Source organism: Sebastes umbrosus, chromosome 14, assembly GCF_015220745.1.
Source record: "Sebastes umbrosus isolate fSebUmb1 chromosome 14, fSebUmb1.pri, whole genome shotgun sequence".
NCBI classification, from domain to species: Eukaryota; Metazoa; Chordata; class Actinopteri; order Perciformes; family Sebastidae; genus Sebastes; species Sebastes umbrosus.
Window position 1 is genome coordinate 31,659,898 of NC_051282.1, and position 27,973 is coordinate 31,687,870.

General features: G+C 41.3%; 2 protein-coding genes across 3 annotated transcripts in view; both read left to right on the forward strand.

Moving 5' to 3' along the window:
- LOC119502086 (heat shock 70 kDa protein 1) lies at positions 1 to 3,780 on the forward strand. The gene is made up of 2 exons (XM_037792942.1): positions 1 to 159; positions 1,615 to 3,780. The coding sequence occupies exon 2, from the start codon at positions 1,638 to 1,640 to the stop codon at positions 3,555 to 3,557; it is 1,920 nt and encodes a 639-aa protein (XP_037648870.1). The 5' UTR covers positions 1 to 159; positions 1,615 to 1,637; the 3' UTR covers positions 3,558 to 3,780.
- Positions 3,781 to 5,443: 1,663 nt separating this feature from the next.
- Positions 5,444 to 27,973, forward strand: part of taok2a (TAO kinase 2a) — a 28,145-nt gene continuing 5,615 nt past the window's right edge. For both annotated transcript variants that reach the window (XM_037792931.1, XM_037792932.1), the window contains exons 1-17: positions 5,444 to 5,960; positions 13,840 to 13,980; positions 17,827 to 17,898; positions 18,273 to 18,374; positions 19,404 to 19,449; positions 19,543 to 19,639; positions 20,322 to 20,435; positions 20,973 to 21,064; positions 21,146 to 21,239; positions 22,201 to 22,282; positions 22,378 to 22,548; positions 24,311 to 24,520; positions 24,749 to 24,877; positions 25,401 to 25,637; positions 25,761 to 25,889; positions 26,863 to 27,066; positions 27,712 to 27,951. In XM_037792931.1, coding sequence (XP_037648859.1) covers positions 13,849 to 13,980; positions 17,827 to 17,898; positions 18,273 to 18,374; positions 19,404 to 19,449; positions 19,543 to 19,639; positions 20,322 to 20,435; positions 20,973 to 21,064; positions 21,146 to 21,239; positions 22,201 to 22,282; positions 22,378 to 22,548; positions 24,311 to 24,520; positions 24,749 to 24,877; positions 25,401 to 25,637; positions 25,761 to 25,889; positions 26,863 to 27,066; positions 27,712 to 27,951 — 2,151 coding nt within the window. In that variant the 5' untranslated portion in view covers positions 5,444 to 5,960; positions 13,840 to 13,848. The remainder of the gene's footprint in view (positions 5,961 to 13,839; positions 13,981 to 17,826; positions 17,899 to 18,272; positions 18,375 to 19,403; positions 19,450 to 19,542; positions 19,640 to 20,321; positions 20,436 to 20,972; positions 21,065 to 21,145; positions 21,240 to 22,200; positions 22,283 to 22,377; positions 22,549 to 24,310; positions 24,521 to 24,748; positions 24,878 to 25,400; positions 25,638 to 25,760; positions 25,890 to 26,862; positions 27,067 to 27,711; positions 27,952 to 27,973) is intronic.

The following is a 27,973-nucleotide window of genomic DNA, read 5'->3' on the forward strand; positions in this document are numbered from 1 at the left end:
TGTGATTGGACCAAAAGAATGAATGGAAAGCTCGAGAAGCGACCAGAAGGAAGCGAGGAGTATAAAGGGTTGAAGCCGGTGTAGTTTCCGGCACTGACGACACCACGAGGCAGTAAGCTCTTCTCCTGCTCTTCTCTCCAGATTATCATCTTAACCACAGTAAGTAGGCCGGTTCCGCTTTATTCTACACTTTAAATGTGAGTTTAACATATTGGATATGTGCTAAACTGTGTTTTATATAAGTAACCGTCGTGTTAAATACGGCTGTAGGGAGATTTCTCATTGTGAGTGACCGCTCCACCAGACTCCATTTGAAATTTGTCAAATTTAGGCTGAATTGGTAGTAAAATTAATGTTCAGTCCTGTCAAACTAACTGAGTTATTTATACAAAATCATTAACGTCTAATATAAAATTCGGCTTTGAAATAATTAAACAGTTTGGCAATAAGACATGAGAACAGTTTGTTCTGTCCCTTCTAGAGGGCCGCGGTGGTGTCGGTCTAGTCCAGTTTATTATTCATATGTACTCCCAGGAGCTTGTAGGTTTCCACCACCTCCACCTCCTCCCCTCGTGGTGATGGAGTTGGGGCCTCGTGCTCCGCCGGAAGTCCACCACCAGCTCCTTGGTCTTTCCAATGTTGAGCTGGAGGTGATTATAACACCACCCTATGAGGTTCTCCATCAGGGCTCTGTACTCCTCCTCGTTGTCATCCGTGACGCAGCTGACGATGGAGGAGTCATCGGAGAACTTCTGTAGGTGGCACGTGCTCGAGTTGAAGCGGAAGTCGGAGGTGTAGGTAGTGAACAGGAAGGGTGAAAGCATGGTTCTTTGGGGGGCACCGGTGTTGCTCACCGGCACATCAAAACAGGTTTAGCTCGTTTGGATGTTCCTGGGTCCCCTCAACACCAGGACTTGTCTGTTTGTAGCCAGTTATCCACCAATAACAATTTTGCAAGTTATCATTTTCAGTGACATATTTTTTTCAGTTGCATAATGAGGCAGAAATGCATAAAAATAAATGTATAAAGAAATATATAAGTTTGGGGAAATAAATAAGAGGTGATATGCAAAGGAACAATTGTGCAGAAATGAATAAATCGATAAATACACACATCTAAAGATAAATAAAAAATGAATGCAAAATTAATTAATAAAAATAAATGCCTAAATAAATAAAAGCAAATTGGAACATAAATATCAATTCATGTTACATTTTATCAATTAATTAATGGCTACATTTATTTTTAATATTTTACTACATTTAATTTTTATTTATTCATTGAGTCATTTTTTTTTTTTTTTTTTTTTTTTTTTTTTTAAATCATTTTGGCAGGTTCCGTCCTCCATACATCAGAGATATAGTCTATGTTGGTGTATCTATAACAGTGCATCATGTTGTATAAGCTGATAATTTTGTGTAAACATCTTAATTTGTAAAGTAACTGTCATTTATTCACTTTTACTGACCATGAAAATAAGAGTAAATTAATGATTTTTAAGAAGTAAAATAGTAAATAGATCATTTAGGATGGGCTACATTTTATTGATTAATTCATAACATAATAATAGCTGTATGTATTTATTTTTCAAATTTTTGTCTCTGCATCTTTAGGACACAAATTAAAAACAGCCAAGATGTCTGCAGCTAACAGTGTAGCGATCGGCATTGACCTGGGCACCACCTACTCCTGTGTCGGGGTTTTCCAGCACGGAAAAGTAGAAATCATCGCCAACGACCAGGGCAACAGGACCACCCCCAGCTACGTGGCGTTCACTGACACAGAGAGGCTCATCGGGGACGCAGCCAAGAACCAGGTGGCTTTGAACCCCAGCAACACCGTGTTTGATGCCAAGAGACTGATTGGAAGAAAGATTGATGATGCAGTGGTGCAGGCGGACATGAAGCATTGGCCCTTCAAGGTGATCGGAGACGGAGGGAAGCCCAAAATTCAAGTGGAGCACAAAGGGGAGGAGAAAGCCTTCAACCCTGAGGAGATTTCCTCCATGGTCCTGGTGAAGATGAAGGAGATTGCTGAAGCCTACCTGGGCCAAAAGGTGTCCAAAGCTGTCATCACAGTCCCGGCGTACTTCAACGACTCCCAGCGACAGGCGACTAAAGACGCAGGCGTCATCGCAGGACTGCACGTCCTGAGGATCATCAACGAGCCGACGGCGGCCGCCATCGCGTACGGTCTGGACAGAAGCAAGACAGGAGAACGTAACGTCCTGATCTTTGACTTGGGCGGAGGAACCTTCGACGTGTCCATCCTGACCATTGAAGACGGTATCTTTGAGGTGAAAGCCACGGCTGGAGACACTCACCTGGGTGGAGAAGACTTTGACAACCGCATGGTCAGCCACTTTATGGAGGAGTTCAAGAGGAAACACAAGAAGGACATCAGCCAGAACAAGAGAGCATTGAGGAGGCTGCGCACAGCTTGTGAGAGGGCCAAGAGGACCCTGTCCTCCAGCTCCCAGGCCAGCATCGAGATCGATTCTCTGTTTGAGGGCACCGACTTCTACACCTCCATCACCAGGGCTCGCTTTGAGGAGCTGTGCTCCGACCTGTTCAGGGGAACCTTAGAGCCGGTGGAGAAAGCCATGAGGGACGCCAAAATGGACAAGGGGAAGATCCATGACATCGTCCTGGTCGGAGGCTCCACCCGCATCCCTAAAATCCAGAAACTCCTGGCCGATCTCTTCAACGGCAGGGAGCTGAACAAGAGCATCAACCCAGACGAGGCGGTGGCTTACGGCGCCGCCGTCCAGGCCGCCATTCTCACAGGCGATACCTCGGGCAACGTTCAGGACGTGCTGCTGCTGGACGTGGCGCCTCTGTCCCTGGGTATCGAGACCGCTGGAGGGGTCATGACGTCTCTGATTAAGCGTAACACCACCATCCCCACTAAACAAACCCAGGTGTTCACCACCTACTCTGACAACCAGCCCGGGGTCCTCATCCAGGTCTACGAAGGGGAACGGGCCATGACCAAGGACAACAACCTACTGGGCAAGTTTGAGCTGACGGGAATCCCGCCCGCTCCGCGAGGGGTCCCGCAGATCGAGGTCACCTTCGACGTGGATGCCAACGGCATTTTGAACGTGTCCGCGGTGGACAAAAGCACCGGCAAAGAGAAAAAGATCACCATCACCAACGATAAGGGCCGACTGAGCAAAGAGGATATTGAGAGGATGGTGCAGGACGCCGACAAATACAAAGCTGAGGACGACCTTCAGAGGGACAAAGTCTCTGCCAAGAACTCCCTGGAGTCCTACGCCTTCAACATGAAGAGCAGCATGCAGGACGAGAACATGAAGGGCAAAATCAGTGCAGAGGACGAGAAGACGGTGATTGAGAAGTGTGACGAGACCATCGCCTGGATGGAGAGCAACCAGCTGGCTGAAAAAGAGGAGTACCAACACCGGCAGAAAGAGCTGGAGAAAGTGTGTAACCCCATCATCAGCAGCTTGTACCAGGGAGGAAAGCCTCCAGGCAGCTGTGGAGAGGAGGCACGCGGCGGCTCCCAGGAGCCCACCATTGAGGAGGTGGACTAAAATGGTCCCCATGGACTCTGATGGCCCTCATGGACTCTGATATCACTGGGACTGTTTGAAATGGAACTGTAACTTTATACCTCTTCTTCATATGTTTTTATCACCATCATATTTATGATAAAAAGTGTTAATATTCTAAACTTTTGGATAATAGGTGCCATCTTAATGTCATTTTCATTTCTGCGTTGCTGGACATTGGAATAAAGATGAAACATAAATATAATTTGATGGTTCTTTTGGTTTAATTTTTCTGGTTTACAGCTCCGCTATTGATATAAAATTATTTAAATTACAAAATAAAATGTTTCTGAGATCAGAAGGAGCTTTGTTTATCCTGAGGGAAAGTGTTGTTCAGCAGTTGAAGCACAATGATGTTTAAATAGATCAACTTAAAGCTAATTCCTTCATGGGAACAAACGCAGTGCTGAAATACTCCAGATGGAAACGGTAACAGATCCAGAGAAAACTGTACAATATCAGAATTAATAATCATAAACGATGCTTTTACGCTCAAGTCAATTAACATCTTGACTTGTTAATATGAATGGATATGTATGAACTTCCAAAATAAAGCAGTGCAGTACTCAGAAATACCACTACATGTCACAATTGCACTTCAACAGATTACCTCAGACCTGTCTGACACATTTTATGAAGGAATATAGGATTTTAAATACCAAGATTTTATTTTAGAAACTGCTGTCACCAACTCAAATCTTTTTTTTAATTTTTTTATTATTTAAATAAATAAAACATACCAAGTTTAGGTCAAAAAAATGACAGTGTTGACCAGACAAAAAATAAATAAATAAAAAATCCCAGCTTTATTGTGGATAGTTGATTAAGAAATCTGAAATCGGATGCTAGAAAATGTCTCACTTATTTAATAGAAAACAGAGAAACAAACAGGAAGTCTCAGCTAAATTGTTGAAAGAGTTGATTTGTTTTGAGGCAATAATTTGGATCTTTTGATCTTTGAAGACATTTATCTGATGATTTGAACCGATCTTTGATTTATATTTCAGTTAACAATTTAACTGATAAATTGTCATATAATGATGACTAATGCTCAACACAGGTTACAGGTATTCACTTTACAAGAGGAAAACAATAAAATAGTATTTTTTACCTCACCATCAGATGATCAATTCATTACTATAATATGTCTTGTAAAAAAAATCATTAAATCAAGCCTTGGAGCCTTTGTAATAGATTACTATTATTATCTAGGTCGATTTATTTATACTCTTTTATTTGTGAAGCGGAAATTCTCACCGGAAATATAACAACTCAGCTTCCGGTCACCACTTGCGTCCCGCCCCGACAGTCTGAGCCATCTTGTGTTTAGTAAAGAACAAAAAACGGAGTCAGACAGCAGCCGCAGCTTGAGACGGGGCGCTGAGAACAGGTCTGGTTTTAAGAGTATATTTTTTAAAAAAGGTCAGTCGTAATATTACGAGAATAAAGTCATAACTTTACGAGAAAAAAAAGAAAATAACGTGTCAAATTACTACTTTATGATATTATGACTTTATTCTTGTAAACCTTTGACTTTATTTTAATAATATTACGACTTTTCTCGTAAACCTCTGACTTTATTCTCGTAATATTACGATTTTTCTCGTAATCTCAGATGAATTTTCTTTCCTCAATGTGGCCCTAATACTCCATCATATCATAGACCAACAACAATGATAAATCAATTGAAAATGTAAACAAAAAAAACAGTTATTCATTTCCATTTTTATAAATCCACAGAGAGACATTAGACAGGTTGCTGACCCCGGTTCTAGATTATTATTATTATTATTATCTAGGTCGATTTATTTATACTCTTTTATTTGTGAACCTTACCGGAAATATAACAACTCAGCTTCCGGTCACCACTTGAGTCCCGCCCCGACAGTCTGAGCCATCTTGTATTTAGCAAAGAACAAAAACCGGAGTGAGAAAGCAGCCGGAGCTCGGGACGGGACGGGGCGCTGAGAACAGGGCTGGTTTTAACAGTATATCGTTCATTAAGGTCCGGTGTAACGGAACAGCATGCTGAGGAGCAGCGGAGTGAAGAGGAACATCAACAGCAGCCACACCCAGAACAACACAGACTAACGGGAGAGAACAGGAGCTAGCAGAGCTAAGCTAAGCTAAGCTAGTTAGCTCCGGCTAGCAGCGGAGGAGAGGACCGGACACCGAGCAGCTCAACCTAAAGAGAGGAGACCGCTCATTCGTTTCACCGCCGGAACTCTGGTGTAAATGGACCCGACTTGGTGTTGATCCAGCCGGAGAGAGGAGAACCGGGCTTTAACCCTCTAACCCTGACCCGGGCTATGAGGACAGAGGCTCGGTAGCTCTGCTGCTAACAGATTGTCTGCTGGTTCCGGAGAGGAACCACAATCAGCCGCGGTGAGTGATGCTACATGCAGCTAGCTGTTAGCGTTAGCTCAATGCTAACCTAGTTAGCTTGTTCCAGGGGTTTTTCAAACTGTGGTCCGGGGACGGTCAGTGGTCTTTGACTGGTTTGTTCACAGGCCTTCAGTAAAACATGAAGAGAAACGGTTTAACTTAGATGTGCTGCTGTTAACCGTTAACAACCGTTAACCGTTTATAACCGTTAATAACCGTTAACCGTTTATAACCGTTAACAACCGTTAAACGTTAATAACCGTTAAACGTTAATAACCGTTAAATGTTAACAACCGTTAACCGTTAACAACCGTTAATAACCGTTAAACGTTAATAACCGTTAAACGTTAACAACCGTTAAACGTTAATAACCGTTAAACGTTAATAACCGTTAAATGTTAACAACCGTTAACCGTTAACAACCGTTAACAACCGTTAAACGTTAATAACCGTTAAACGTTAATAACCGTTAAATGTTAACAACCGTTAAACGTTAACAACCGTTAACCGTTAATAACCGTTAAACGTTAATAGCCGTTAAACGTTAACAACCGTTAACCGTTAACAGCCGTTAAACGTTAACAACCGTTAACCGTTAACAACCGTTAACCGTTAACAACCGTTAACCGTTAACAACCCCTAACCGTTAACAACCGTTAAACGTTAACAACCCCTAACCGTTAACAACCGTTAACCGTTAACAACCCCTAACCGTTAATAACCGTTAACCGTTAACAACCGTTAACCGTTGACAACCGTTAACCGTTAATAACCATTAAACGTTAATAACCGTTAACCGTTAACAACCCCTAACCGTTAACAACCCCTAACCGTTAATAACCGTTAAACGTTAATACAACCGTTAACCGTTAATAACCGTTGACCGTTAATCGTTAGCACAGCTCATTCATGATGCATTTATTCCGTTAGATAACCGAATTTAAAATAATTTTTCTGCATACAGAGACTGTTAGACACTGATGGAGGAATATTCAGATAATTTACTACAGTAAAAGTACTAATACCACACTGTAAAAATACTGTTACAGTAGAAGTACTAATACCACACTGTAAAAATACTGTTACAGTAGAAGTACAAATACCACACTGTAAAAATACTGCTAGAGTAGAAGTACTAATACCACACTGTAAAAATACTGTTACAGTAGAAGTACTAATACCACACTGTAAAAATACTGTTACAGTAGAAGTACAAATACCACACTGTAAAAATACTGTTACAGTAAAAGTACTAATACCACACTGTAAAAATACTGTTACAGTAGAAGTACTAATACCACACTGTAAAAATACTGTTACAGTAGAAGTACAAATACCACACTGTAAAAATACTGTTACAGTAGAAGTACAAATACCACACTGTAAAAATACTGTTACAGTAGAAGTACAAATACCACACTGTAAAAATACTGTTACAGTAGAAGTACAAATACCACACTGTAAAAATACTGTTACAGTAGAAGTACTAATACCACACTGTAAAAATACTGTTACAGTAGAAGTACTAATACCACACTGTAAAAATACTGTTACAGTAGAAGTACTAATACCACACTGTAAAAATACTGTTACAGTAAAAGTACTAATACCATACTGTTACAGTAGAAGTACTAATACCACACTGTAAAAATACTGTTACAGTAGAAGTACTAATACCACACTGTAAAAATACTGTTACAGTAAAAGTACTAATACCACACTTTAAAAATACTGTTACAGTAGAAGAACTAATACCACACTGTAAAAACACTGTTACTGTAAAAGTGCTGCATTGAAGATGTCCCTTCAGTAAAAGTATGTCAGTATAATCAGTAAAACGTAGTTAAAGTATTATAACTGATTGTTGTACTATTATATATTCTATCTTTAGATTATTATTAATCATGCATAAATGTAAAAGCAGGACTTTACTATTAACTAATGATTATTTTCATTCTGGATCAATCTGCTGATTATTTTCACCGTCAATCGATTGATTGTTTTTGTTTTTTTAAATAGTTAAACCAGTGAGAGACGGCGTCACAGTGACCCAGAGCCCAAAGTGACACCTTCTCAATGTTTGTTTAGTCCAAACCTCAACATTATTACTAATACATTAACATGATTACAAGGAAAAACAACAAATCTTCACATATGTTAAGCTGGAACCAGAAGGTGTTTTTACACAATGCTTATCAAAATAGTTTTATAAGCAATTCATCAAATTAACGTAGTGCAGTAAAAAGTACAATATTTCCCTCTGAATGTAGTGGAGTACAAGTAAAAAGTGGCCTGAAAAAGTACAAGTACCTCAAATTTGTACTTAAGTACAGTATTTAAGAAATGTATTTAGTTACTTTCCACCACTGCCGTAAAGAAACACAAATCAGCGAGAATTCAGCAACGAAAAGCAACTTCCTTCAGCACGTTAATAAAATTAGCAATATACAAATAAATTGAGGGTAGATTTTATATGATGGAGCAAGTTGCCTCCAGGAGGATTGAATCCTGGAGTTTAACGATAAGCTTTAATCACAACAGGCTGAATTTCCGCCTTGTTACGGACAGGATGATACAGACCGGTTGTATGATTTATTACCAGTTGAATAACATTCTTTTCTGTTGATAATCAGGGTGTAGTTGAGGCCCTTTATGGTGTTACAGTGTCAAAACAAAACTTAATAGATCTGAGGTTTCTGTTTTGAGTCAGAGGTAGATATGTAAACTTAAATCAGAGCCACACATCTTACTTCCTGCTAAATGACTTTAGTAAGATTCTTTTTGATGTAAATACGATGTCTGCTTTGGGAGATTAGCCATTGAATCACAGGAAAGTGTTCAGCTTTCACTCTGTAAGCCACGAGTAGCGTGCAATTAGCAGTATTACAGTTACAGTTTACATGTATTCACTGTCATTAGTGGTACAGTTTGGACCACGCCCAGTGAAAATGAATGATACCTCATTGCCAGTCATCCAACCACGTTTTAAAAAAAGAGAGAAATTACCTCAATTTTGTAAAGGATATGGTGCTAAAATGATTGTTTACCCACTTTGAGTGAATGTCACACACACATTCACAACAAGGAGCTTCTGTTATGCAAAACTGTTTCCAGGCCAGGGTTGAGTTCAACCATGTGATCTTGGTCATTCGGCACCACTGACACACCAAATTTCACGTCACTCGTTATGTTTAGAAAGAACCGTCTGAAGCTGTGTTTCCCTTTTCCTTTCCCTATTTTTTTTAGCGTCTTATGCTGGCTTCAATTTTAGCTTAAATGTGTGAGTTTGTTTTTTTTTCCACATAGGATGTTGAGGAAACTTGCTTCCCCAGTGTCGTGTACTTAAAGTTGTGAGAGCGGCCTTGTTCCTCAGAAAATGACAAAAATAGATCCCACAGGACGTCTCCTCAGTTCAAAAATGGCGAATGATTTGGTAGTTTTTGCACCTCAACATGAAGCTGAGGAAAATGGACAGTGACAAACATCGATCCATGAACGTGGCCGTGGGTTTTCAGAAAATTTCCACTTAGTCACTAATACCACAACATTGGGACTCTTGACCCTCTGAGACCCACAATAGACTCATCCTTTTTAGGGGGGTCCACGGGGTCTTAAGGGGGAGATAGCAGGTCAACAGTAGATGTCACATAGAAGTGGTGTACATCATCTGAAAGCCGGGAACCTGAAGATTAATTTGAGATGCTGCTTAGCACTGTGTCAAGTTGTTCTAGTCTCAGCTTTACAGTGATACCCAATTTATGTAATTCAAGACTGTTTAGGGACCCCAGTATGCAGAAATATTCAAACACACCATTTTAGAATAGGAGACAATAACACATTTAAACTGCATGTGATTATCATAAAGTGGGCATGTCTGTAAAGGGGAGACTCGTGGGTACCCATAGAACTCATTTTCATTCACATATCTGGAGGTCAGAGGTCAAGGGACCCCTTTTGAAAATGGCCATGACAGTTTTTCCTCGTCAAAATTTAGCCTAAATTTGGAGCATTATTTGACCTCCTTCCCAACAGGCTAGTATGACATGGTTGGTACCCATGGATTCTTTAGGTTTTTTTAGTTTCATACTATACCAGTATCTTCAGTCTAGCCTGAACCTGTTAAAGCCTCTGAAAGACAGTAAAGTCGGTCGGGATCGCCCGTGATCCTGCGGGTCTCAGAGGGTTAATACAGTTAACAAGACCCCATTTGAAGGCCACAGTTATGTTCATGGCGTGCTACCATTTTATTGTGAAAATCTATAGTGTGGAATGATAGAAAATGTGAAAGGGGAATGAAATGAAGGTCCATGACCAGATCAGAACCACAGTTTAGGCTTTAGGCAGTTAGGATGCCCCGTGTCTTCTAATTTGGAAAACCTTGCTGTTGTTGCTCTATACATTTCACATTTATCAGGTCGGTTGTTTTCCTCCTGACTGTAGACAGCAGCTGCAGGCGTCTGCTTCCTCTCCTTGGATTGAACACCATCAGGCCACTGAGTGCCACATGATATATAATCGGAAATCGGTTCAGTGCGTTTTGAAGAAATGTTGGGTCGGAGGGGGCGGGAGGGCGGGAATCTGTCTCCTCGTCTAGCACAGATTTACTAGTGCTTTAAAAGGAACAAGGCCTCGCAGTGCTGCATTAAACCGAGAGCCCGAGGGCGTGTTTTCATGTATTCACAGACTCACAGAGGCCTGCTTATGTTGCCGGCTCTCCTCAGGGCTCCAGCTGACACTCAGAGATGAGCAGCCACATTAACCCCATTATAACGTGATGTTGCATTCGTCAATAACCGCGGCTCAGTGTGCAGCCTGAGATTACATTCAGGGGGCTGATTTAGTCAGATGATTTGATTTGAAGCTTCTTCGTGGGTTTATTTATACTGATCTTTGGTTTGAGTTGGATGGTGAGGAACTGTGGTGATGTCAGTCAGGCTTTCTGCTGCTCTCTGATCTTCACATGCATGAGACAACACCAGTGGCATGCATGTAATTAACTTTATGTGAAGATTAATGTTTTTTCCTTTTGTGCCACTGGTGGGCAGTTCATTATTGATTTATTTTTAAAGAACGACACCGTTAACATTTACTAGGGGTGGGAAAAAAATAGACTTCAGTTCATCTACATACATGCTGAAAATCAAACATTTTTACCGTATTAATTTAGATATTTTCCAAAGTAAAAGTCCCTAGAAGTGTATGATTCAACTTTAGATTCAAGTATCGTGATAGCATTGAGTCGGGGATAGGTGAATCGTCCCAGCCCTACTGAAGTTGTACCTACTCTTCAACCAGTCGAAAAATCTGCCCGTTATCTCTAGATTAACTAAGTTTACATCCACACTAATACGTTTTTAAAACGTATAACTTTTGCTACGTTTACGTCTAGCGTCCACACTAATCCGGCGTTTTCGAACCCCTAAGACGGAGACGTTTGAAAATGCTGCTGATGTCGTTTTAGCTTTAAAACTCCAAGGTTGTGTTTTAGTCTGGACGGGCGGAAATGGAGACCTTTTTAAAAAAAGAAAAGAAAAAAAATGACGCAGACACCCACATTCGCTTCTTGATTGGGTCTTATCAGTCACGACGTTTTCCTTCCCTGATTTGTCTCGTCTCATCACGCAAACCTTTTCCAGAAGAAAACAAACAACTTCAGCAACTACCTGACTACCAGTGGTTAAGTTTTAACATGGATATGAAATTACAGGCGTGGTTGACATTGTTGTTGATGCTAGCAGCTGATGTGCAGCTGAGGAGGGAAGCTATTGTTACGTCTAATCTATTGCACATCTGTCCATCCTGGAAGGAGGATCCCTCTTCTTCCTGAGGTTTCTTCCATTTTTATTTTTTTTCCCTGTTAAAACGTTTTTTGGGGGGGGAGAGTTTTTCCTTATCCGATGAGAGGGTCGCACTGTAAAGGACAGAGGGTGTCATATCATATATAATTGTAATATAACTTATTATTTTGAATGGAGCTTCCCAGCAAAAAGCATTTCACACGATTGTACTTGTATAACCGGCGTGACAATAAACATCTTGAATCTTGAATATCCCGTACAGATTGTAAAACCCCCTGAGGCAAATTTGTGATTTATGATTTTGGGCTATACAAGTAAAATTGACTTGACTAGTATTCGAGCTATTTGCGAGCGGCGTGTCCAGCAGTGTTATCAGCCCTACGGAGCGGACGTTTGAAGTCGGGATGCTCATTTTGAAAAAATGTCTTAACCGATAACCGACCCTCGTTAAGCAGCTACGATGCTGCGTCTAGTGTCGCGGACATGCAGCCACTTTCCCAGTAAAAGTCTCCACCGCACATTTAGTTTAGCTTAGCAGGTTGTCAGCTGTGTGTCCGGCGTAACTTTAGCAAGTGGCCAACAAACAGTGTGTTTGTGCTACGTTAGCAGCTCTAGCGTTGCCGGAGGCTTCGTGCTCGCCGCCACACACATAGTCTGTGTAACTTTAGCGAGTTCCCGACATGCCGTGTGTGTGTGTGTGTGTTGACGGTAAGTGTGAGGTTGTTGGCATTATAGCTGTGAACGTAGGTGTAGCAGTGTGTGTACAGTTTATTTGTCGTGAATAAATGCTACTAAACTACAACTAGGGACTTCCAGCTACGAGTGTGAGGACAGACAACGACGAAACCGAGGGGAAAAGAGTGAGACGTGTCTCGACCAGATCTGTCATTCTTAAAATGTACATCTTTATGACACGAAGAGAGACACTAAATGTCTCCAGTTAGTTAATGAATTAGAAAAGCTGACTGTTTCTTATTTTGGAAGCTTTTGACGTCACACGTTTCAGCCCAAACTGAACATTTAATAATTGAAATCCATTCATGTTGAAGTGCACTTTGTGAAAACCAGCTGCCATTTTGTCTCCGCTGCTCATGTCACTCTTGTTCTCAGTATTACGACTCCTCCGTCACACTCTCTGTTTGTAACTCTCCCTCTCACCTTCACAGTTGAACATCCAGCTTCGACTTCATGTCACAACTTGTCAGCTGGTTACTGTCCCAGATAGATCAACTGTGGGAGATAAAGACTGTTTTCTATCAATGCGGAGCTCACGATAACTCCAAAAACAGCCAGTCATGGAATTCCTGAAATATTACAGATATTTTGAGACATGCACCACAGATTGTGAACATCAGGGAGGCTGATAACGTCTCTGATTCTGGTGCACATGAGGGGACTTTGCAAATGGGTCACTATTTAGAGAACAAGAATGCATTTTCCAGCATGTTTAACACATTAATTAGATGGTTTTCTGCCCAACTGAAGTGGAAAACAGACGCTTCACATCACTTCAAAAACAAAATGGGCACACAGTCCGTGATCCAAATTTACACCAAAGGGTCGTTCCTAAAGCAAAAATCAAAACCCAGGATTGGAGCCTGCTAATGACTCTGGATCTGTCAATACATCAGTCAAACAATATTCATATTTCTCTGATAAAGCTTCAGAAATGTCTGTAAACGCATAAATAGAAATAGGCCAATATTTTCAGGCACGATGAGATGACTTTTATATTTCTCCTCTTGTCTGACCAGCAAAAATGTCGAGAGATTAAATTAATTACGACGTGAAAAATCTGAATATTTCAGAATCTGGAGCCAGGTAATGTTTGGTGCTTAAGCTTAAATGATAAGTAAAATATAAAAATGGTTGCTTACCGATTTTCTATCGCTTGACTGATGAAACAAACAGATTTGGGCTAACCAGGAAAGAAGAAAATAGGAACTCCTTAGTGGTGATTAACATATAAAACCAGGTCTAAGTCTAATCCACACTAATTAGGGATGCATCAAGAAGTTTTTCTCGTAACATCATAATACTTTTCTCAAAATATTCCACCTGTGCTCTCCCCTGTCCTCCAGGCCCTGGCCATGCCCTCGAGTGCACGGGCGGGCAATCTGAAAGACCCCGAGGTGGCAGACCTCTTCTGCAAAGATGACCCGGATAAGCTGTTCGCGGACCTCCGTGAGATCGGTCACGGCAGCTTCGGAGCCGTTTACTTTGTGAGTAGAGACGTAAAGTCCTTTGTATGTGTTTGTTTGGTCCTGTGTGTCTCTGCAGCCTCTTCACTTCAGGATCATCTGTGAGCGAGATGTAGCCTGATATCAGACTGAATGGACGTTCTTTTGTTAGTGTTTTTTAAAGTGTTCTGAGAGGGGAAATGTGATATCATTTAAATACGGGGATAACACATTTTCAGACACTCATGGTGTTGTACTCTGCTCACTTCCACACAGCTGGCCAATCACTGTGTGAAGTGGGTGTGAACGTCAGATTGACTGTTTGGTAAAGTTACAGAGATTGACGGAGTTTCTGAAGCTGTTTTGATTATCTGATGAGCAGCTCATGTGCAGCATACTGGCAGCTTTTGCTTCCATTTATTCTACAAATGTCAAGGAAGGCTGCCACAGAACGTACAATCTCAGGAGGAAAGAAATCGATTCACCTATGTATCGCAATTTGTTTTGTTTTTTTACAATTTTGAAATATACTTTTAATGCCAGAATCGATATATTTGCTTCATTTGAGTCTATGTGGAGGTAGAAGGAAGTTACCGCTTTTATTGTGGTAGTCTGAGTAACATGACGTCATATCCGTTCCGTATCCGTCAACCAAAACAAACCTCAGAGAGTGTAAAACGTTGGAGGGTCAGCGTGGATACGACCTGCACCCTCCCATGTTAAATCCAGCGTGGTAAACACTACACATCCAGTAAAGGATGGAAACACTTTGGGTTTCACACATCGACAGGAAAAGCAGAGCTAGACAGAGCAGAGCTAAAGCTGCATGCTAACTCTGTCACGGACAGGAAACGTTATCGTATCGCGGTAACATTGCGGTGGAGCCGGCCGTCGTTCTCGTCTCTGTGGTCAAATGGGCCGACGCTACAACTGTAGAGCACCCATATACTGACATTTGTGTTCTCTGCATTGAAACGGCCCCGATGGAGCTGACCATGGATGGATAGAGAGAACGGAGCTGACGGGAGAGCTAGAGACCACCTTGGAGAAGTTAGAGGAAGTAGACACGTAGACACTATATATACAAAATACATCTATGGAAATAAGATTGATTGGATTATATTCACCAGAAGTATAAAACACTATATAGATGTATATTATAAATGAAAAAGAAAACACCACTAATCTGTGAGGGAAATGTCTTTATTCTTTGATTTTTTTTCGGTTGCTGGTTAAAAAATGTAATCAATAATTCCTGACAATGATCCTGATATATTTGACTTCAGGACATCTCTGACTACGTACATGCTGAAAATCAAATATTTTTACTGGATTAATTTAGAGATTTTCCAAAGTAAAAGTCCCTAGAAGTGTATGATTTAACTTTTTCCCTTCATGGTCTAGTGCTGAGAGATTATGTTGAAGAAAATCCAATTGTTAATATCTTCTATATGATTTTTCAAGTATTTTCTTCAGAAAAAATGCACACTGAGCCCAGGAAGCCTGAGCAGTAACCAGTGTTACTGTGTGTGGGTTTCTAAAAGACAGAAATTCAGTCTTATCTGCATTTTATCATTAATAAGGAACCTGTGAATGTGAAAATGTAACACTCCTAATTATGAAAACAGTGGGAAAACTAAGCTGTGCTGCTCATTCTACCTGTAAAATATATTCTTCAGGCTGTAACACCTCCACAGCGTTCTCACTGAATGACTTTCAGAGGATGCTTAAAGGCCATTAGAGATGTGCATCAATTTAACAAGTGCGGCGCTGCTTTATACTGTATTTCCTCCGAGCTCAGACTGAATGTACATTTAGTGCGAGTGAGTCAGAGGAGACGACTGACCTTAAATGACCGTTGACAACATCGGTCGGCTATAAAGAGCCTCTTTTTATCCAACAGTTCTAGCTCCATATTTAATGGTGTTTTCTGTAGGATAATTCTCAGTAGGAACAGCACTGATGCATCATTTAGTTGTTTACAGTCTGTAGCAGGACTTGATGTTGTCGGTGTCATCTCGGTGCTGCATCACTACGTCTGGTGTCTGATGGCAGCATCCTCACTTGGGATTTAACATTAAGCCCTTTTTTTTGGAGGATTAAACACTTGGAATAGATTTTGAGAATTTCTGAGTATTTTACCCAGAAATAAATCCTGTAGTTTGGTTGATAAATGGATCATCGTGTACATCTTTTGTTCTCTGCTCTCTGAACATCTCTGATGGATCTTTTTGCACCACCAAGTGGCCTTAAAATTAACCTGCACTCGTTGCTCTGGAACAAATAAATACTTTCACATAACGTGGTTTATCCACAGCACTAATAAAGCAAAATTATCACATTTTTTATCAGAGAGTACAAAACACCATGACATTGATGGAGAAGACCAAAAAAGCAGCACTTAAAGGAGTAAAGCATCTTAAGCCCGGGACACACCGGGAACGTCAGCAGCGCGTGGCGGCTGCATTACCTGTTGTTTTTTTTTAAATCAGCCACACTGCCCGCGTGAGACGCGTGCCTCACGCACGTCACACGCACGTCTCAGCTGTGTCTCTTCTAGAGAATAGAGGTGTCGCCTATTTTTGACCCGGGACGTGGACGCATGCCGTGTGCAGTTCACAGCAACAACAGACAGTGAATGTAATCTATTGACAGTATATTGACATCATATCAGATACATTACTATAATTTCAATGTCTAGACATCTGTAGAATTTGTCACGGACAGTGAAGGTGATCTATTGACTGTATATTAACATCATACCAGTTACATTACTACAGTTTCAATGTCTATCTGTAGAATATGTTACGGAGATGAGAAAAAGTAAAGAATATTTTTTAAACCAACACTTCCTGCTTTCATTTCAAAATAAAAGCCCTCAAGCGTTTTTTCTGTGGACAGAATTCCTTCATTTGTAAACACAAGGCTTTTATTCTGAAATATGTGCCGGACAGTGTTGTAGAACATGCAGTGACCTGGAGAGCTCCATGAATGAATATAGTACAGAGTTTAATTTTCGATTATTACTATTATTTACAAATTACCACACATTTCTTAACCTTTCTCTGTCTAAAATAAATATAAATGATATTTATAATGAAATGGAAAGGCCATTATTAAAGTCAAACTCTATGTAGAAAGAAAGGGCTGACAGCAGCAGCTGCAGAAGCAGAGACGCAGCAGAGACGCAGCAGAGACACAGCTGGTGTGAACACCCGACGCGTGGATCACGCAGCCGCCATGCGCTCCTGACATTCCCTGTGTGTCCCGGCGTTATTTACAGTGTTGTGAAGTGCTAAAAGTAATTCAAACACAATCCCGAGGTAAAGGTAATTGTTTGTGCTGTGATGGAGCTGTTGTAGTGGGACGTGGCTTCACAGTTGATGTTGTCTTTGTTCCCAGTCGTTTACTTTCACTTCAGTAACCGGGTTACAGTCGGCTCTCTCCAGTAAGCTGATTCCTTCAACGTAATGTAAATGTTGTTTGTGTAATCAGGGCAGGAGGGATTAGAGAAACCTGATTTTTCCTGGAGACGGACGGTTTCTTGAACACAAGTTTATAATCTGTGTTTTTACATGTACGCTGACAGTATCACAGTGACACAGAGCAGCGGGATGAAATAAGAGATCATTACATGAAAAATAAGTCCGGCCAAAACTCACATAAAGTAGCTTCAAGTAGGTCTGGGTGATAATTCAGTAATCACAATCATAAATACTTTATTGATCTCCCAGGGGATCAGACTGTGGTTGCACTGGGTGTGGTTCCTTCAGGCAAGCCTCCCTGAATAAATAACGGTTATAAACATGTCATCTGTCTGAATACCTGCGTAACCTGTTTTCTCCAGTGTTTGCTGTTCTGATGAACTGTGTTTCTGTCATCCAACAGGCCCGAGATGTGCGCAACAATGAGGTGGTGGCCATTAAGAAAATGTCGTACAGCGGCAAGCAGACAAACGAGGTAATAATCTGGAAAGAAATATGTAATTTCCTTTTAGACATTAACCACTCACTCTCTAAAAATCATTGAGTTTCTCAGTCAGGCAATGAAATGTTCATAATGTCTTTCTTTTTAAATTCTACCTTCATATTATTCTGAACTATTAAACCTGAATTGTAGAAAAATACGAGTTCATAAAATACTTCCAGATGTCTTTAGGTGATATCCTCCTCCACTTTACTGCACTTTCTGACAAAGAAAGATATCTGAAAAAATAACCTGATTAAAGGTCTGGTAATTGATGATTACAATATCTCTCCAGTGATATAACCAACCAGTTTCTAAGATGTGCTGAACGATACGAGATGAGCGGTGTTTTTTGTGTTGATGTGCAGAAATGGCAGGACATCATTAAAGAGGTAAAGTTCCTGCAGAAACTTCGCCACCCGAACACCATCGAGTACCGAGGATGTTACCTGAAGGAGCACACGGCGTGGGTACGTATGGCGCCTGCCAGTGGGAGGATTGTAATGTCCAGTAAGCTTTGGAAAATATACAGTAGGTTCCTCTACATCCACGTCTTAAGGAGGACCCTATTTAAATACAAAATGATCTGAAACAAACGTCAGAAAATAGTGAAAACTCTCCTTCACAAGTTCCTTTTAAAGTATCCGTAAATAACTTTTTCTCCAACTAACAGAGATATTCAATTTACAGCGATACAAACAGAGAAAATGAGCAAATCCTCACGTCCCAATATGATGTACAGAATATTTACTCAATGAGTAACTTCAACCATTAATTGATCATCTAAACTGCTGATTGACTAATTGATTAACCAGCAAATAGTTTCAGCTGTATAGAGGATCACAAGTGTCACGGAAATAATTGTACAATAATTAATTTAATACATTTGTTTACAAATTAATGTATTAATCTGTGAATAAATAGAATACACTACAAAATTATTAATTATTTGATATTTTAAGGGGCAATAAAAAGGAAATCCAACAAATGAAATATGAATCCACCAATAAATTTTAGATTAAATAAAGATTTACTAAAACACCATAAAACAGTCAATAAGTACAGCATTTGAATATACGTGAATTAATCCCTAAATAAATAATGGTTACCATGGTTACACGTCTCCAACCGGCAAGGAGGCTCTCAGGAAGTGACGGCATGAATTACTGCTCAGTGCGTCCGAAACATACATACTACTGTTTATTCACACAAAAGTATGCTGAACGACATAGTACACATATTGAGTATGTCGTGCGTAGTATGCAATTTTTGATGAAGCCTCTGTTTGAGAAAGAACCAAAAAACAGGAAGTAAAACTGTCTGGAGGAGGTGGGGGGGGGGGCTTTATGAATGCAGCAACATTTACTTGAGTACTTGTACACTGCGGTATTACTACTTTATAAAATAAGTGAATACTTGTTCCACCAGTCTCCATCTGTGTTGTTTATTGCTGTAATATGAATCTAAATGTGAATAATCCACATGTTCTTGTGTCTCAGCTGGTGATGGAGTATTGCCTCGGCTCGGCCTCAGACCTACTCGAAGGTCAGTTCAACACTTTATGGGTTATTAAAAACATCATTTATTTATCGGTCTCTTGCTGTTGTTGTGACTCTTTGTGTCCTCTCTTCCTCGCAGTTCACAAAAAGCCGCTCCAGGAAATAGAAATAGCTGCTATTACCCATGGTGCACTGCAGGGATTAGCATATCTTCACTCTCACAACATGATTCACAGGTAACGTCTCCTCACATGCTAACAAAGCTGGATTATTATCCTGTCAAAATGTTTGTGTATTAGATACGAGTTACCACACGTTCCATTTTAAGATCTAGATAGATTATTCTCTGTTTTAAAAGCAACCGAAATTCAAACATTTCTAAGAACATTTGTAACTTTTGAACATCTGTAATCCCCCCTGCAAACCCCAACACCTCCACAAATAAATACATTATATAGATAATGTTAGTAAAAACACATATTCATATATATATTCAGCAGCAATCAAACAAATAAATACACAAAACAAACAACTGGTTAACAACTACAGTAGGTTTCACAATAAAAATAATAATATACATGCAGTACAATGATGAGCACAATACAAGTAGAGACAAGCAGGTCTTTTAAAAACAGGTTTTTACATCCTGAGAGTTTAAATACGACTCGTTTATAACCTGACATGCTGGACGTGAGTTTCATCCTGAGCTCAAATGATGAAGGTTTAACTGATTTTGAAACCGTAGTATTGATTACCAGCCTCTTCAATACGCTATGATGTGTAACGATGACTGGATTAATTATATGTTTATATTGCATGTTCCCCAGGGGGCTGCAAGGCTTCACGGTTAATTTGATATCATTTAAAAAATGCTCCAGGTAGCATCTGTTGGCGCTAACGTCTGATTATCGTCTGTAGGGACGTGAAAGCAGGAAACATCCTGCTGACGGAGCCCGGCCAGGTCAAACTGGGGGACTTTGGTTCTGCTTCCATCGTGGCTCCGGCCAACTCCTTCGTAGGGACGCCCTACTGGTGAGTGATGTCTTCTTCTACTCCGACTACATTTACTCAATAAGCAAGAAGGTGTGTTGAAATGTAAAGACGTTTAGGTCATCGTTCCTTTTCAGTTCATCAGTCAGTACTTACTTATTCTTTTATTTTTATTTTTTATATTTTCACATTTATTTTTTTTATTCTTTTACAGATTTATTTATTTTTTATTCCTCTTTATATTTTCACATTTATTTATTTTATTCTTTTACAGATTTATTTATTTGTATCCCTGAATTGTTTCCTTATTCTAATGCTTTTGCTTTTCCCTATTGCAATTTCCACATTTTTTGATTTACTTACTTTCCTCTTTCTACATTATTATTATTATTATTATTATTATTATTATTATTATTATTATATTTCCACATTTATTTTTTTATTCTTTTACAGATTTTTTTTTTTTTATGGCACTCCTCTGTGACCCAATGAAAAGACGGCAGATGAAATGCCTCATCACAATGATATTGTTAAATGTTTGGTAGCGTTGACGTCTGCTGTGTGTTGTTTATTTTTTAGGATGGCTCCAGAGGTGATCTTGGCGATGGATGAGGGCCAGTATGACGGCAAAGTGGACGTCTGGTCGCTGGGCATCACCTCCATAGAGCTGGGTAAAACCTACAGACTCTTGTGGCTCTTTCAGATGAGTAGATGATGATGAAGATGATTTTGACATTGTGCTCTTTCCACAGCGGAGAGGAAGCCCCCACTGTTCAATATGAATGCTATGAGTGCCTTATATCACATCGCTCAGAATGAAAGCCCCATACTTCAGTCCAATCACTGGTGAGGATGTTTCTCTGTCTCCTCTGCTCTCCGTTTGAGCTTTAACTCAAGATTGAGACTTAATTATCTGGAGATAAACTCTTTAATCATCATCATACGTTTATCTTTAGATAATAAGCTGTGTTTTACGTTATCTGTCTGTGTCGATCACATTATTACATGTAGGTCTCTTCTCTTCCTCCTCTGTCATTTCTCTTCTGAGATGAGCGACTCCCTAAATAATATCTAATAAGATATATACTTGGATACATGAAGTGTGATAATGAGACTCTCTTAGTCGGACTAATCGGTTGCTTTTTTCATGCTGAATGATTTATTTAAGAAACTTCTGAGCACATCTCTGGGAAACACCAGATTTAAAGTGGTGCTTTTGTGTGATTCTTTGTGGAGAAACTCAGTTTTACAGTTGATCTGTTGATTAAATCAACTAATAGATTAGTTTTACCATACACCAGGAGACTTTTAAAAGACTGAAGTCTGACTCCCTCTCACATCAAAAGACAAACTTACGATAATATTAAACTTGTTTGATTTTTATCGGAACGTCAAGACGAGAAAAAGACGACTGAAGGCGCGTTTTATGACCATCTCACACTAAACGATGGAGATCACGAGAGCGCGCCGTAACTCCAACAAAACGCTCTGATTTTATTCCGACATTGGAAAAATCTCTGCGGCAGTGAAATAGCTTGAAAAGTCGGCATTAGTTGACTAAGAATTTCTGTAGTCGAGGACAGCCCTAATGAGACATTTAAGTTGTGACAGAGAGAAAACAATATTTGATATCTTAATATTAAAGTGAATTCTTCATGTTGAACATAAAATAACTAAATATAAGCTCTGTTTGTTAACGTAAGATGACCTAAAGGACTCTAATTATTAGCGACCACTGCTGCTCTGCTCTCCTCTTTTCCGGTTGTGTAATTACTATTAAATAACATAATCCCATATTTCTCTGTAGGTCTGATTCCTTCCGCAACTTTGTTGACTCCTGCCTACAGAAGATTCCCCAGGACCGGCCTACCTCGGACGTGCTGCTGAATGTGAGAACGGATCCAAGCATCACCTCACACATACGTAAACCTCCTCTGCATCGCAGAGCAGTGCTCATGTCTCGTCTCCGTCCTTCCTTCCGTAGCACCGCTTCTTGTGCCGCGAGCGTCCGTTGACGGTGATCATGGACCTGATCGCACGAACCAAGGATGCAGTAAGAGAGCTGGACAACCTGCAGTACCGCAAGATGAAGAAGATCCTGTTCCAGGAGACCCAGCAGAACGGCCCCGTGTCCGAGGGAGGGGAGGATGAGGAGGTGAGGAGGGGTGGAGATGAAGTCTTAATGTAGGGAGGAGATAGAGGAGGAAGGAAGGCAAAGATGTAGAGAATGAGGAGGAAAGACGGACAGATCCTGAGACCACGAAGAGACGAAGTTTATAATAAAGAGACACGAGTCATGAGAGGAAAATGACAAATAGTTCCAAATAGAAGAATAAGCTGCTTGTAGCCATTTACTTTATTTTTTATATACTTCATATGTTTATATAAGTGTACTAAACAGTGCAACAGGAAAAAAAGTCTGATGTCAAATAAAATGCTGCTTCTCTATATTATTCTATATCTGAACCAGGCCTCCAGCGTACATCTGCATGTCCGCCATGTTGGGGCGACTAAGATCCGCTAGTAAACAAATACAATATGTATTTAGAGATGTGCAGACTTCTCTACAAACTTGACTGTAACTCGCTTGATTCTGAACCGATTTTCATGACATCTGGTTTGTTATAAACGTGAGAAATGTAACTTTATTCTTGTATTATATTAGTGTTCTAGACGGTGTTAATTTTGGCAAATATTTTAGATTTAGTCTTAGTCTTAAAGCTGAAGTAGGTGAGATTGAAGCAAATACGATTTAAAAAAAGTTATTTTTAAAAAACGGTCACTATATGGTGACAGTAGAACATGAAACTTGAAAAAATCATGTTCCTCTGTGTCCTCCGGTGCCTCTAACGGCATCTGCAAGATTTCACAGACCGGAGGAAAACAAGCAGTAAGAGCTGATTTGAGGTCTGCTCTCTAGCTGCCGTCTATGAGAGCCGGCTGTCAATCACTCGTGAACGCCGACCAAACGGTCAAACTAGGCAGCGCTGATCAAATATGAATCAATATTCTGTTACGTTAATGCCTATTTCTCTCCTCAGATGTTCTCAGAATCATCTTGTAGTGCACTGTTTAGCTGTAAAATGAGAAAGTTTGTGATGCCGCCACCATTGTGAAATCTGTTGAAAGAACGCTAAGTTCCGGTCACATGACCGGAGCACAGCCAACAGGAACGCTCTCTCTCAATAAAATGACCTGTGATTGGTCAAAGTCTCCCATCTCGGGCTAGATGTTGTAAAGCCTGAAAACAGAGCCATGAGGAGGAGCAGAAGTCTAGTTTCCTCTCAGAACACTTGAATTACAATCTGCTGAAAGGTTATTATGGGATTTTTGCCCAATGATGCCAGAAATATACTGCCTACTGCAGCTTTAAGACGACAATGCTTAGTTTGTTTTAGTCACATTTTAGTCATTTTTATCTTTCATAGTTTTAGTCGACATAAAATCATTTAATTTTAGTCAGTGTTTTCTCTCTTCATTTTGTCATCTCTTTTTTTTATTTAATCTTAGTCCTGTTTAGTCATCAGATTATATTGAACATTTCTGTATCATTATCTGATGAAAAACACAGGTTGAATGATGAAGAACGCAGCTTTGCAGTTTAGTCCTCCTGACTGGCGGCGTTCCTTAATGATGCGCGGTTCAGTCGCACCTACCGGTCCGTTATGAGAGCCGATCAGCACCGCCCCAACATGTACAAATATGCGTTAATCAACCACCCAAACCCGACCCGCAAACCGCCAACTTTATGCATTATAGTAGCACAGCTGTCTGGGCTGAGGTCACAGAGACGGGCTGAGCACCGCAGATTTTAGTAACATTTTTAAACTACATTTAAGTCTCAACAATAGAAGAAGAACTTTGACCTAAAATAATATCTATTTGGAGCTGAATCCAGTGTGTGTGTTTATTTCCAGGAGGTGGAGCAGTACCTGTTGCGGACCGGCACAGTCAACAGCATGGAGAGCTCCCAGTCGGTGCCCAGTATGTCCATCTCGGCCAGTTCTCACAGCAGCTCGGTCAACAGTCTGGCCGACGCCTCCGACGACAGCAGCAACGAGATGGCCATGATGCAGGAGGGCGAGCACACCGTCACCTCCAACAGCTCCATCATCCACCGACCCACGGTAAACACAACACACCGGCCAGGACCGAGAGGTTCACCCGGATCTAAATATGTAGAACTGGATCTGATCTGTGTCCCTTTGCTTCATAACAAAAAGAAATTAAGTTTTATTTTTATGTGTGTGATTAAAAAGTGTCTGACCTCTCTTCCTCCTCCTCCTCGTCCTCCTCCTCGTCCTCCTCCTCGTCCTCCTCCTCGTCCTCCTCCTCCTCCTCCTCATCCTCCTCAGGGTCAGGATAACATCTACGATGACCCCTACCAGCCAGAGATGGACCAACCACAGGCTCCCTCAGCTGGACGCCGTCGAGCCTACTACCGCAACCGTGACCACTTCGCCACCATCCGAACCGCCTCCTTGGTAAGTCTTCTTCCTCCTCCTTGAGGCTCGTAGTGTAGTGTGGTGTTGTCTGCTGTAAGGATGCTAATTTTTAAAAATATTCTTAACCGACCCTCGTTAACCGATTATTAACCGTTAACCGACAATTTGTGCCTCGCATGCAGCGGTGTACCAGCTGCAGGAGGACAACAGATATTGGTTGACGGGAGTCCCCAGTTCACCGTCCGGGAGCGTTAACTTAGCAGCTACGATGCTGCGTGTAGTGTCGCCGACATGCAGCCACTTTCCCAGTAAAAGTCTCCACCGCACATTTAGTTTAGTTTAGCAGGTTGTCAGCTGTGTGTCTGCCCGGCGGAACGATACTTTGTCTGCTCGACATAACTTAAGCGAGTGGCCAACAAACGGTGTGTGTATTTGTGCTACGTTAGCAGCTCTAGCATTGCCGAAGGCTTCGTGCTCGCTGCCGCACATGTAGTCCGAGGAACTTTGAACTCCCGTCCTCAGACATCAGTGTTCACCCGTTCATCTCCTCCCCCTCCTCCAGGTGACCCGTCAGATCCAGGAACACGAGCAGGGCTCGGCGCTGCGAGAGCAGATGTCCGGCTACAAGCGTATGAGGCGGCAGCACCAGAAGCAGCTGATGGGGCTGGAGAACAAGCTGAAGGCGGAGATGGACGAGCACCAGCTGAAGCTGGACAAAGAGCTGGAGAACCAGAGGAACAGCTTCTCCACCGAGGCCGACAAGCTGTGCAAGAAGCACCAGGCCATCCTGGAGAAAGAGGTGAGTTTACCTGAAACAACCAGACCAGGACCAGAGCATGTTTATACTACTGTTACCTACTTACTACTGTTTGATTCAGAAAGCCGACCTCTCACCTCAGCCTCTGTTCGTGTCCTCCTGCAGACGAAAGCAGCTCTGACAGAAGAGAAGAAGTTCCAGCAGCACATTCTGGGCCAGCAGAAGAAAGAACTGACCAGTTTACTGGAGTCCCAGAAACGCCAGTACCGCCAACGCAAGGATCAGCTGAAAGAGGTCAGAGTGAACACACATTCAAATACCAATAGATCTATAGAGCACACTGGTAGCTACTAGGGGTGGGGGAAAAAATCGATTCCCCTATGTATCGCGATTTTTTTTATTATGATTATGAAATAGATGTTTTAGAATCAATGTACCTGCTTCATCTGAGTCTATGAGGAGGTAGAAGGAAGTCACCGCTTTTATTGTGGTAGTCTGAGTAACGTGACGTCACATCCGTTCCGTATCCGTCAACCAAAACAAACCTCAGAGAGTAAAACGTTGGAGGGTCGTCGTGGATACGACCTGCACCCTCACATGTTAAATCCAGCGTGGTAAACACTACACATCCAGTAAAGGATGGAAACACTTTGGGTTTCACACATTGACAGGAAAAGCAGAGCTAGACAGAGCAGAGCTAAAGCTGCATGCTAACTCTGTCACGGACAGGAAACGTTATCGTATGGCGGTAACGTGCGGTGGAGCCGGCCGTCGCTCTCGTCTCCGTGGTCAAATGGGTCGACGCTACGACTGTAGAGCACATTTGTGTTCTCTGCATTGAAACGGCCCCGATGGAGCTGACCATGGATGGATAAAGAGAACGGAGCTGACGGGAGAGCTAGAAATGTCTTTATTCTTTGATTTTTGGGTGGTTGGATAATACATTTAATAAATAATTCCTGACAATGATCCTGATATATTTGATTTCAGGACATCTCTGACTACGTACATGCTGAAAATCAAACATTTTTACTGGATTCATTTAGATATTTTCAAAAGTAAAAGTCCCTAGAAGTGGATGATTTAACTCCTTCCCCGTGGTCTAGTGATAAAGAAGTTAACAACAATCACTATAAATCTCAATAGATATCGAATCGGCACCCAGGTATAGTGATAGTATTGAATCAGGAGAATCGTCCCAGCCCTAGTTTTTTCTCACTTTGATCTCTTGTTCTTTTTCCTCTTCGTCCTCTTCGTCACTAACCAGGAGCTGAACGAGAACCAGTCGACTCCGAAGCGGGAGAAGCAGGAGTGGCTGATCCGTCAGAAGGAGTGTCTGCAGCAGATGCAGGCGGAGGAGGAGGCCAGCCTGCTGCGGAGGCAGAGGCAGTACTACGAGCTGCAGTGTCGCCAGTACAAGAGGAAGATGCTGCTTGCTCGCCACAACCTGGAGCAGGACCTTCTCAGAGAGGTACCATCACGGCTCCGCGTTCAAGGCTGGGGGCGATGTGGAGAAAATCAATTATCACAATGTTTTTCACCAAATACCGCGATAGCGATGTTTAGACAATACTGTATCGGTGCTTTCACAAAATATTTACAAAATGACATCTTTGTAATGTGCACATAATGACTAAGTGGGTAACGACAAATAATAACAGCTAGAACAGAAAAGTACATCACTTGACTGTAATGAAGCCTTTAAAACCAGGAAACATTTACATATATTCAGACTTTATGACTGTTTCTAACGGAGGGAGGCACCGCTTTTATTTAGTCTCTCTTTATTACAAGTAAATCTGAATGAATTCTACTTTATAAATAAATAATCATGATTTAAATTTAATATTTTCCTTAAATCATCCAGTTACGACGGAGTGTTAAGGCCACATTGAAGAAAAAAAAACCTTGAGATTTCGAGAATAAAGTCGTAATATTACGAGAATAAAGTCAGAAGTTTACAAAAAAAAGTCGTAGTATTACGAGAAAAAAAGTCATATTATAAGAACAAAAATGTAACACACTTGTGAGGTGACTTGTATTTTCCTGTCTTCTTCTTCTGCTCCTCCTCCTCTTCCCGTGTCTCCGCTGACCCTCCCGTCTGGTCCTCCACCAGGACCTGAACAAGAAGCAGACCCAGAAGGATCTGGAGTGCGCCATGCTGCTGCGGCACCACGAGTCCACCCAGGAGCTGGAGTTCAGGCAGCTGGGCTCGGTGCAGCGGACCCGGGCCGACCTGATCCGAACGCAACACCAGACCGAACTGACCAACCAGATGGAGTACAACAAGCGCCGCGAGCAGGAGCTGCGACAGAAACACGCCATGGAGGTCCGGCAGCAACCCAAGAGCCTCAAGGTACCAGAACTAGATAGATTGT

Coding starts and splice junctions, on each gene's coding strand:
- LOC119502086 (XM_037792942.1), top strand. CDS start 1,638: ATGTCTGCAGCTAACAGTGTAGCGATCGGCATTGACCTGGGCACCACC.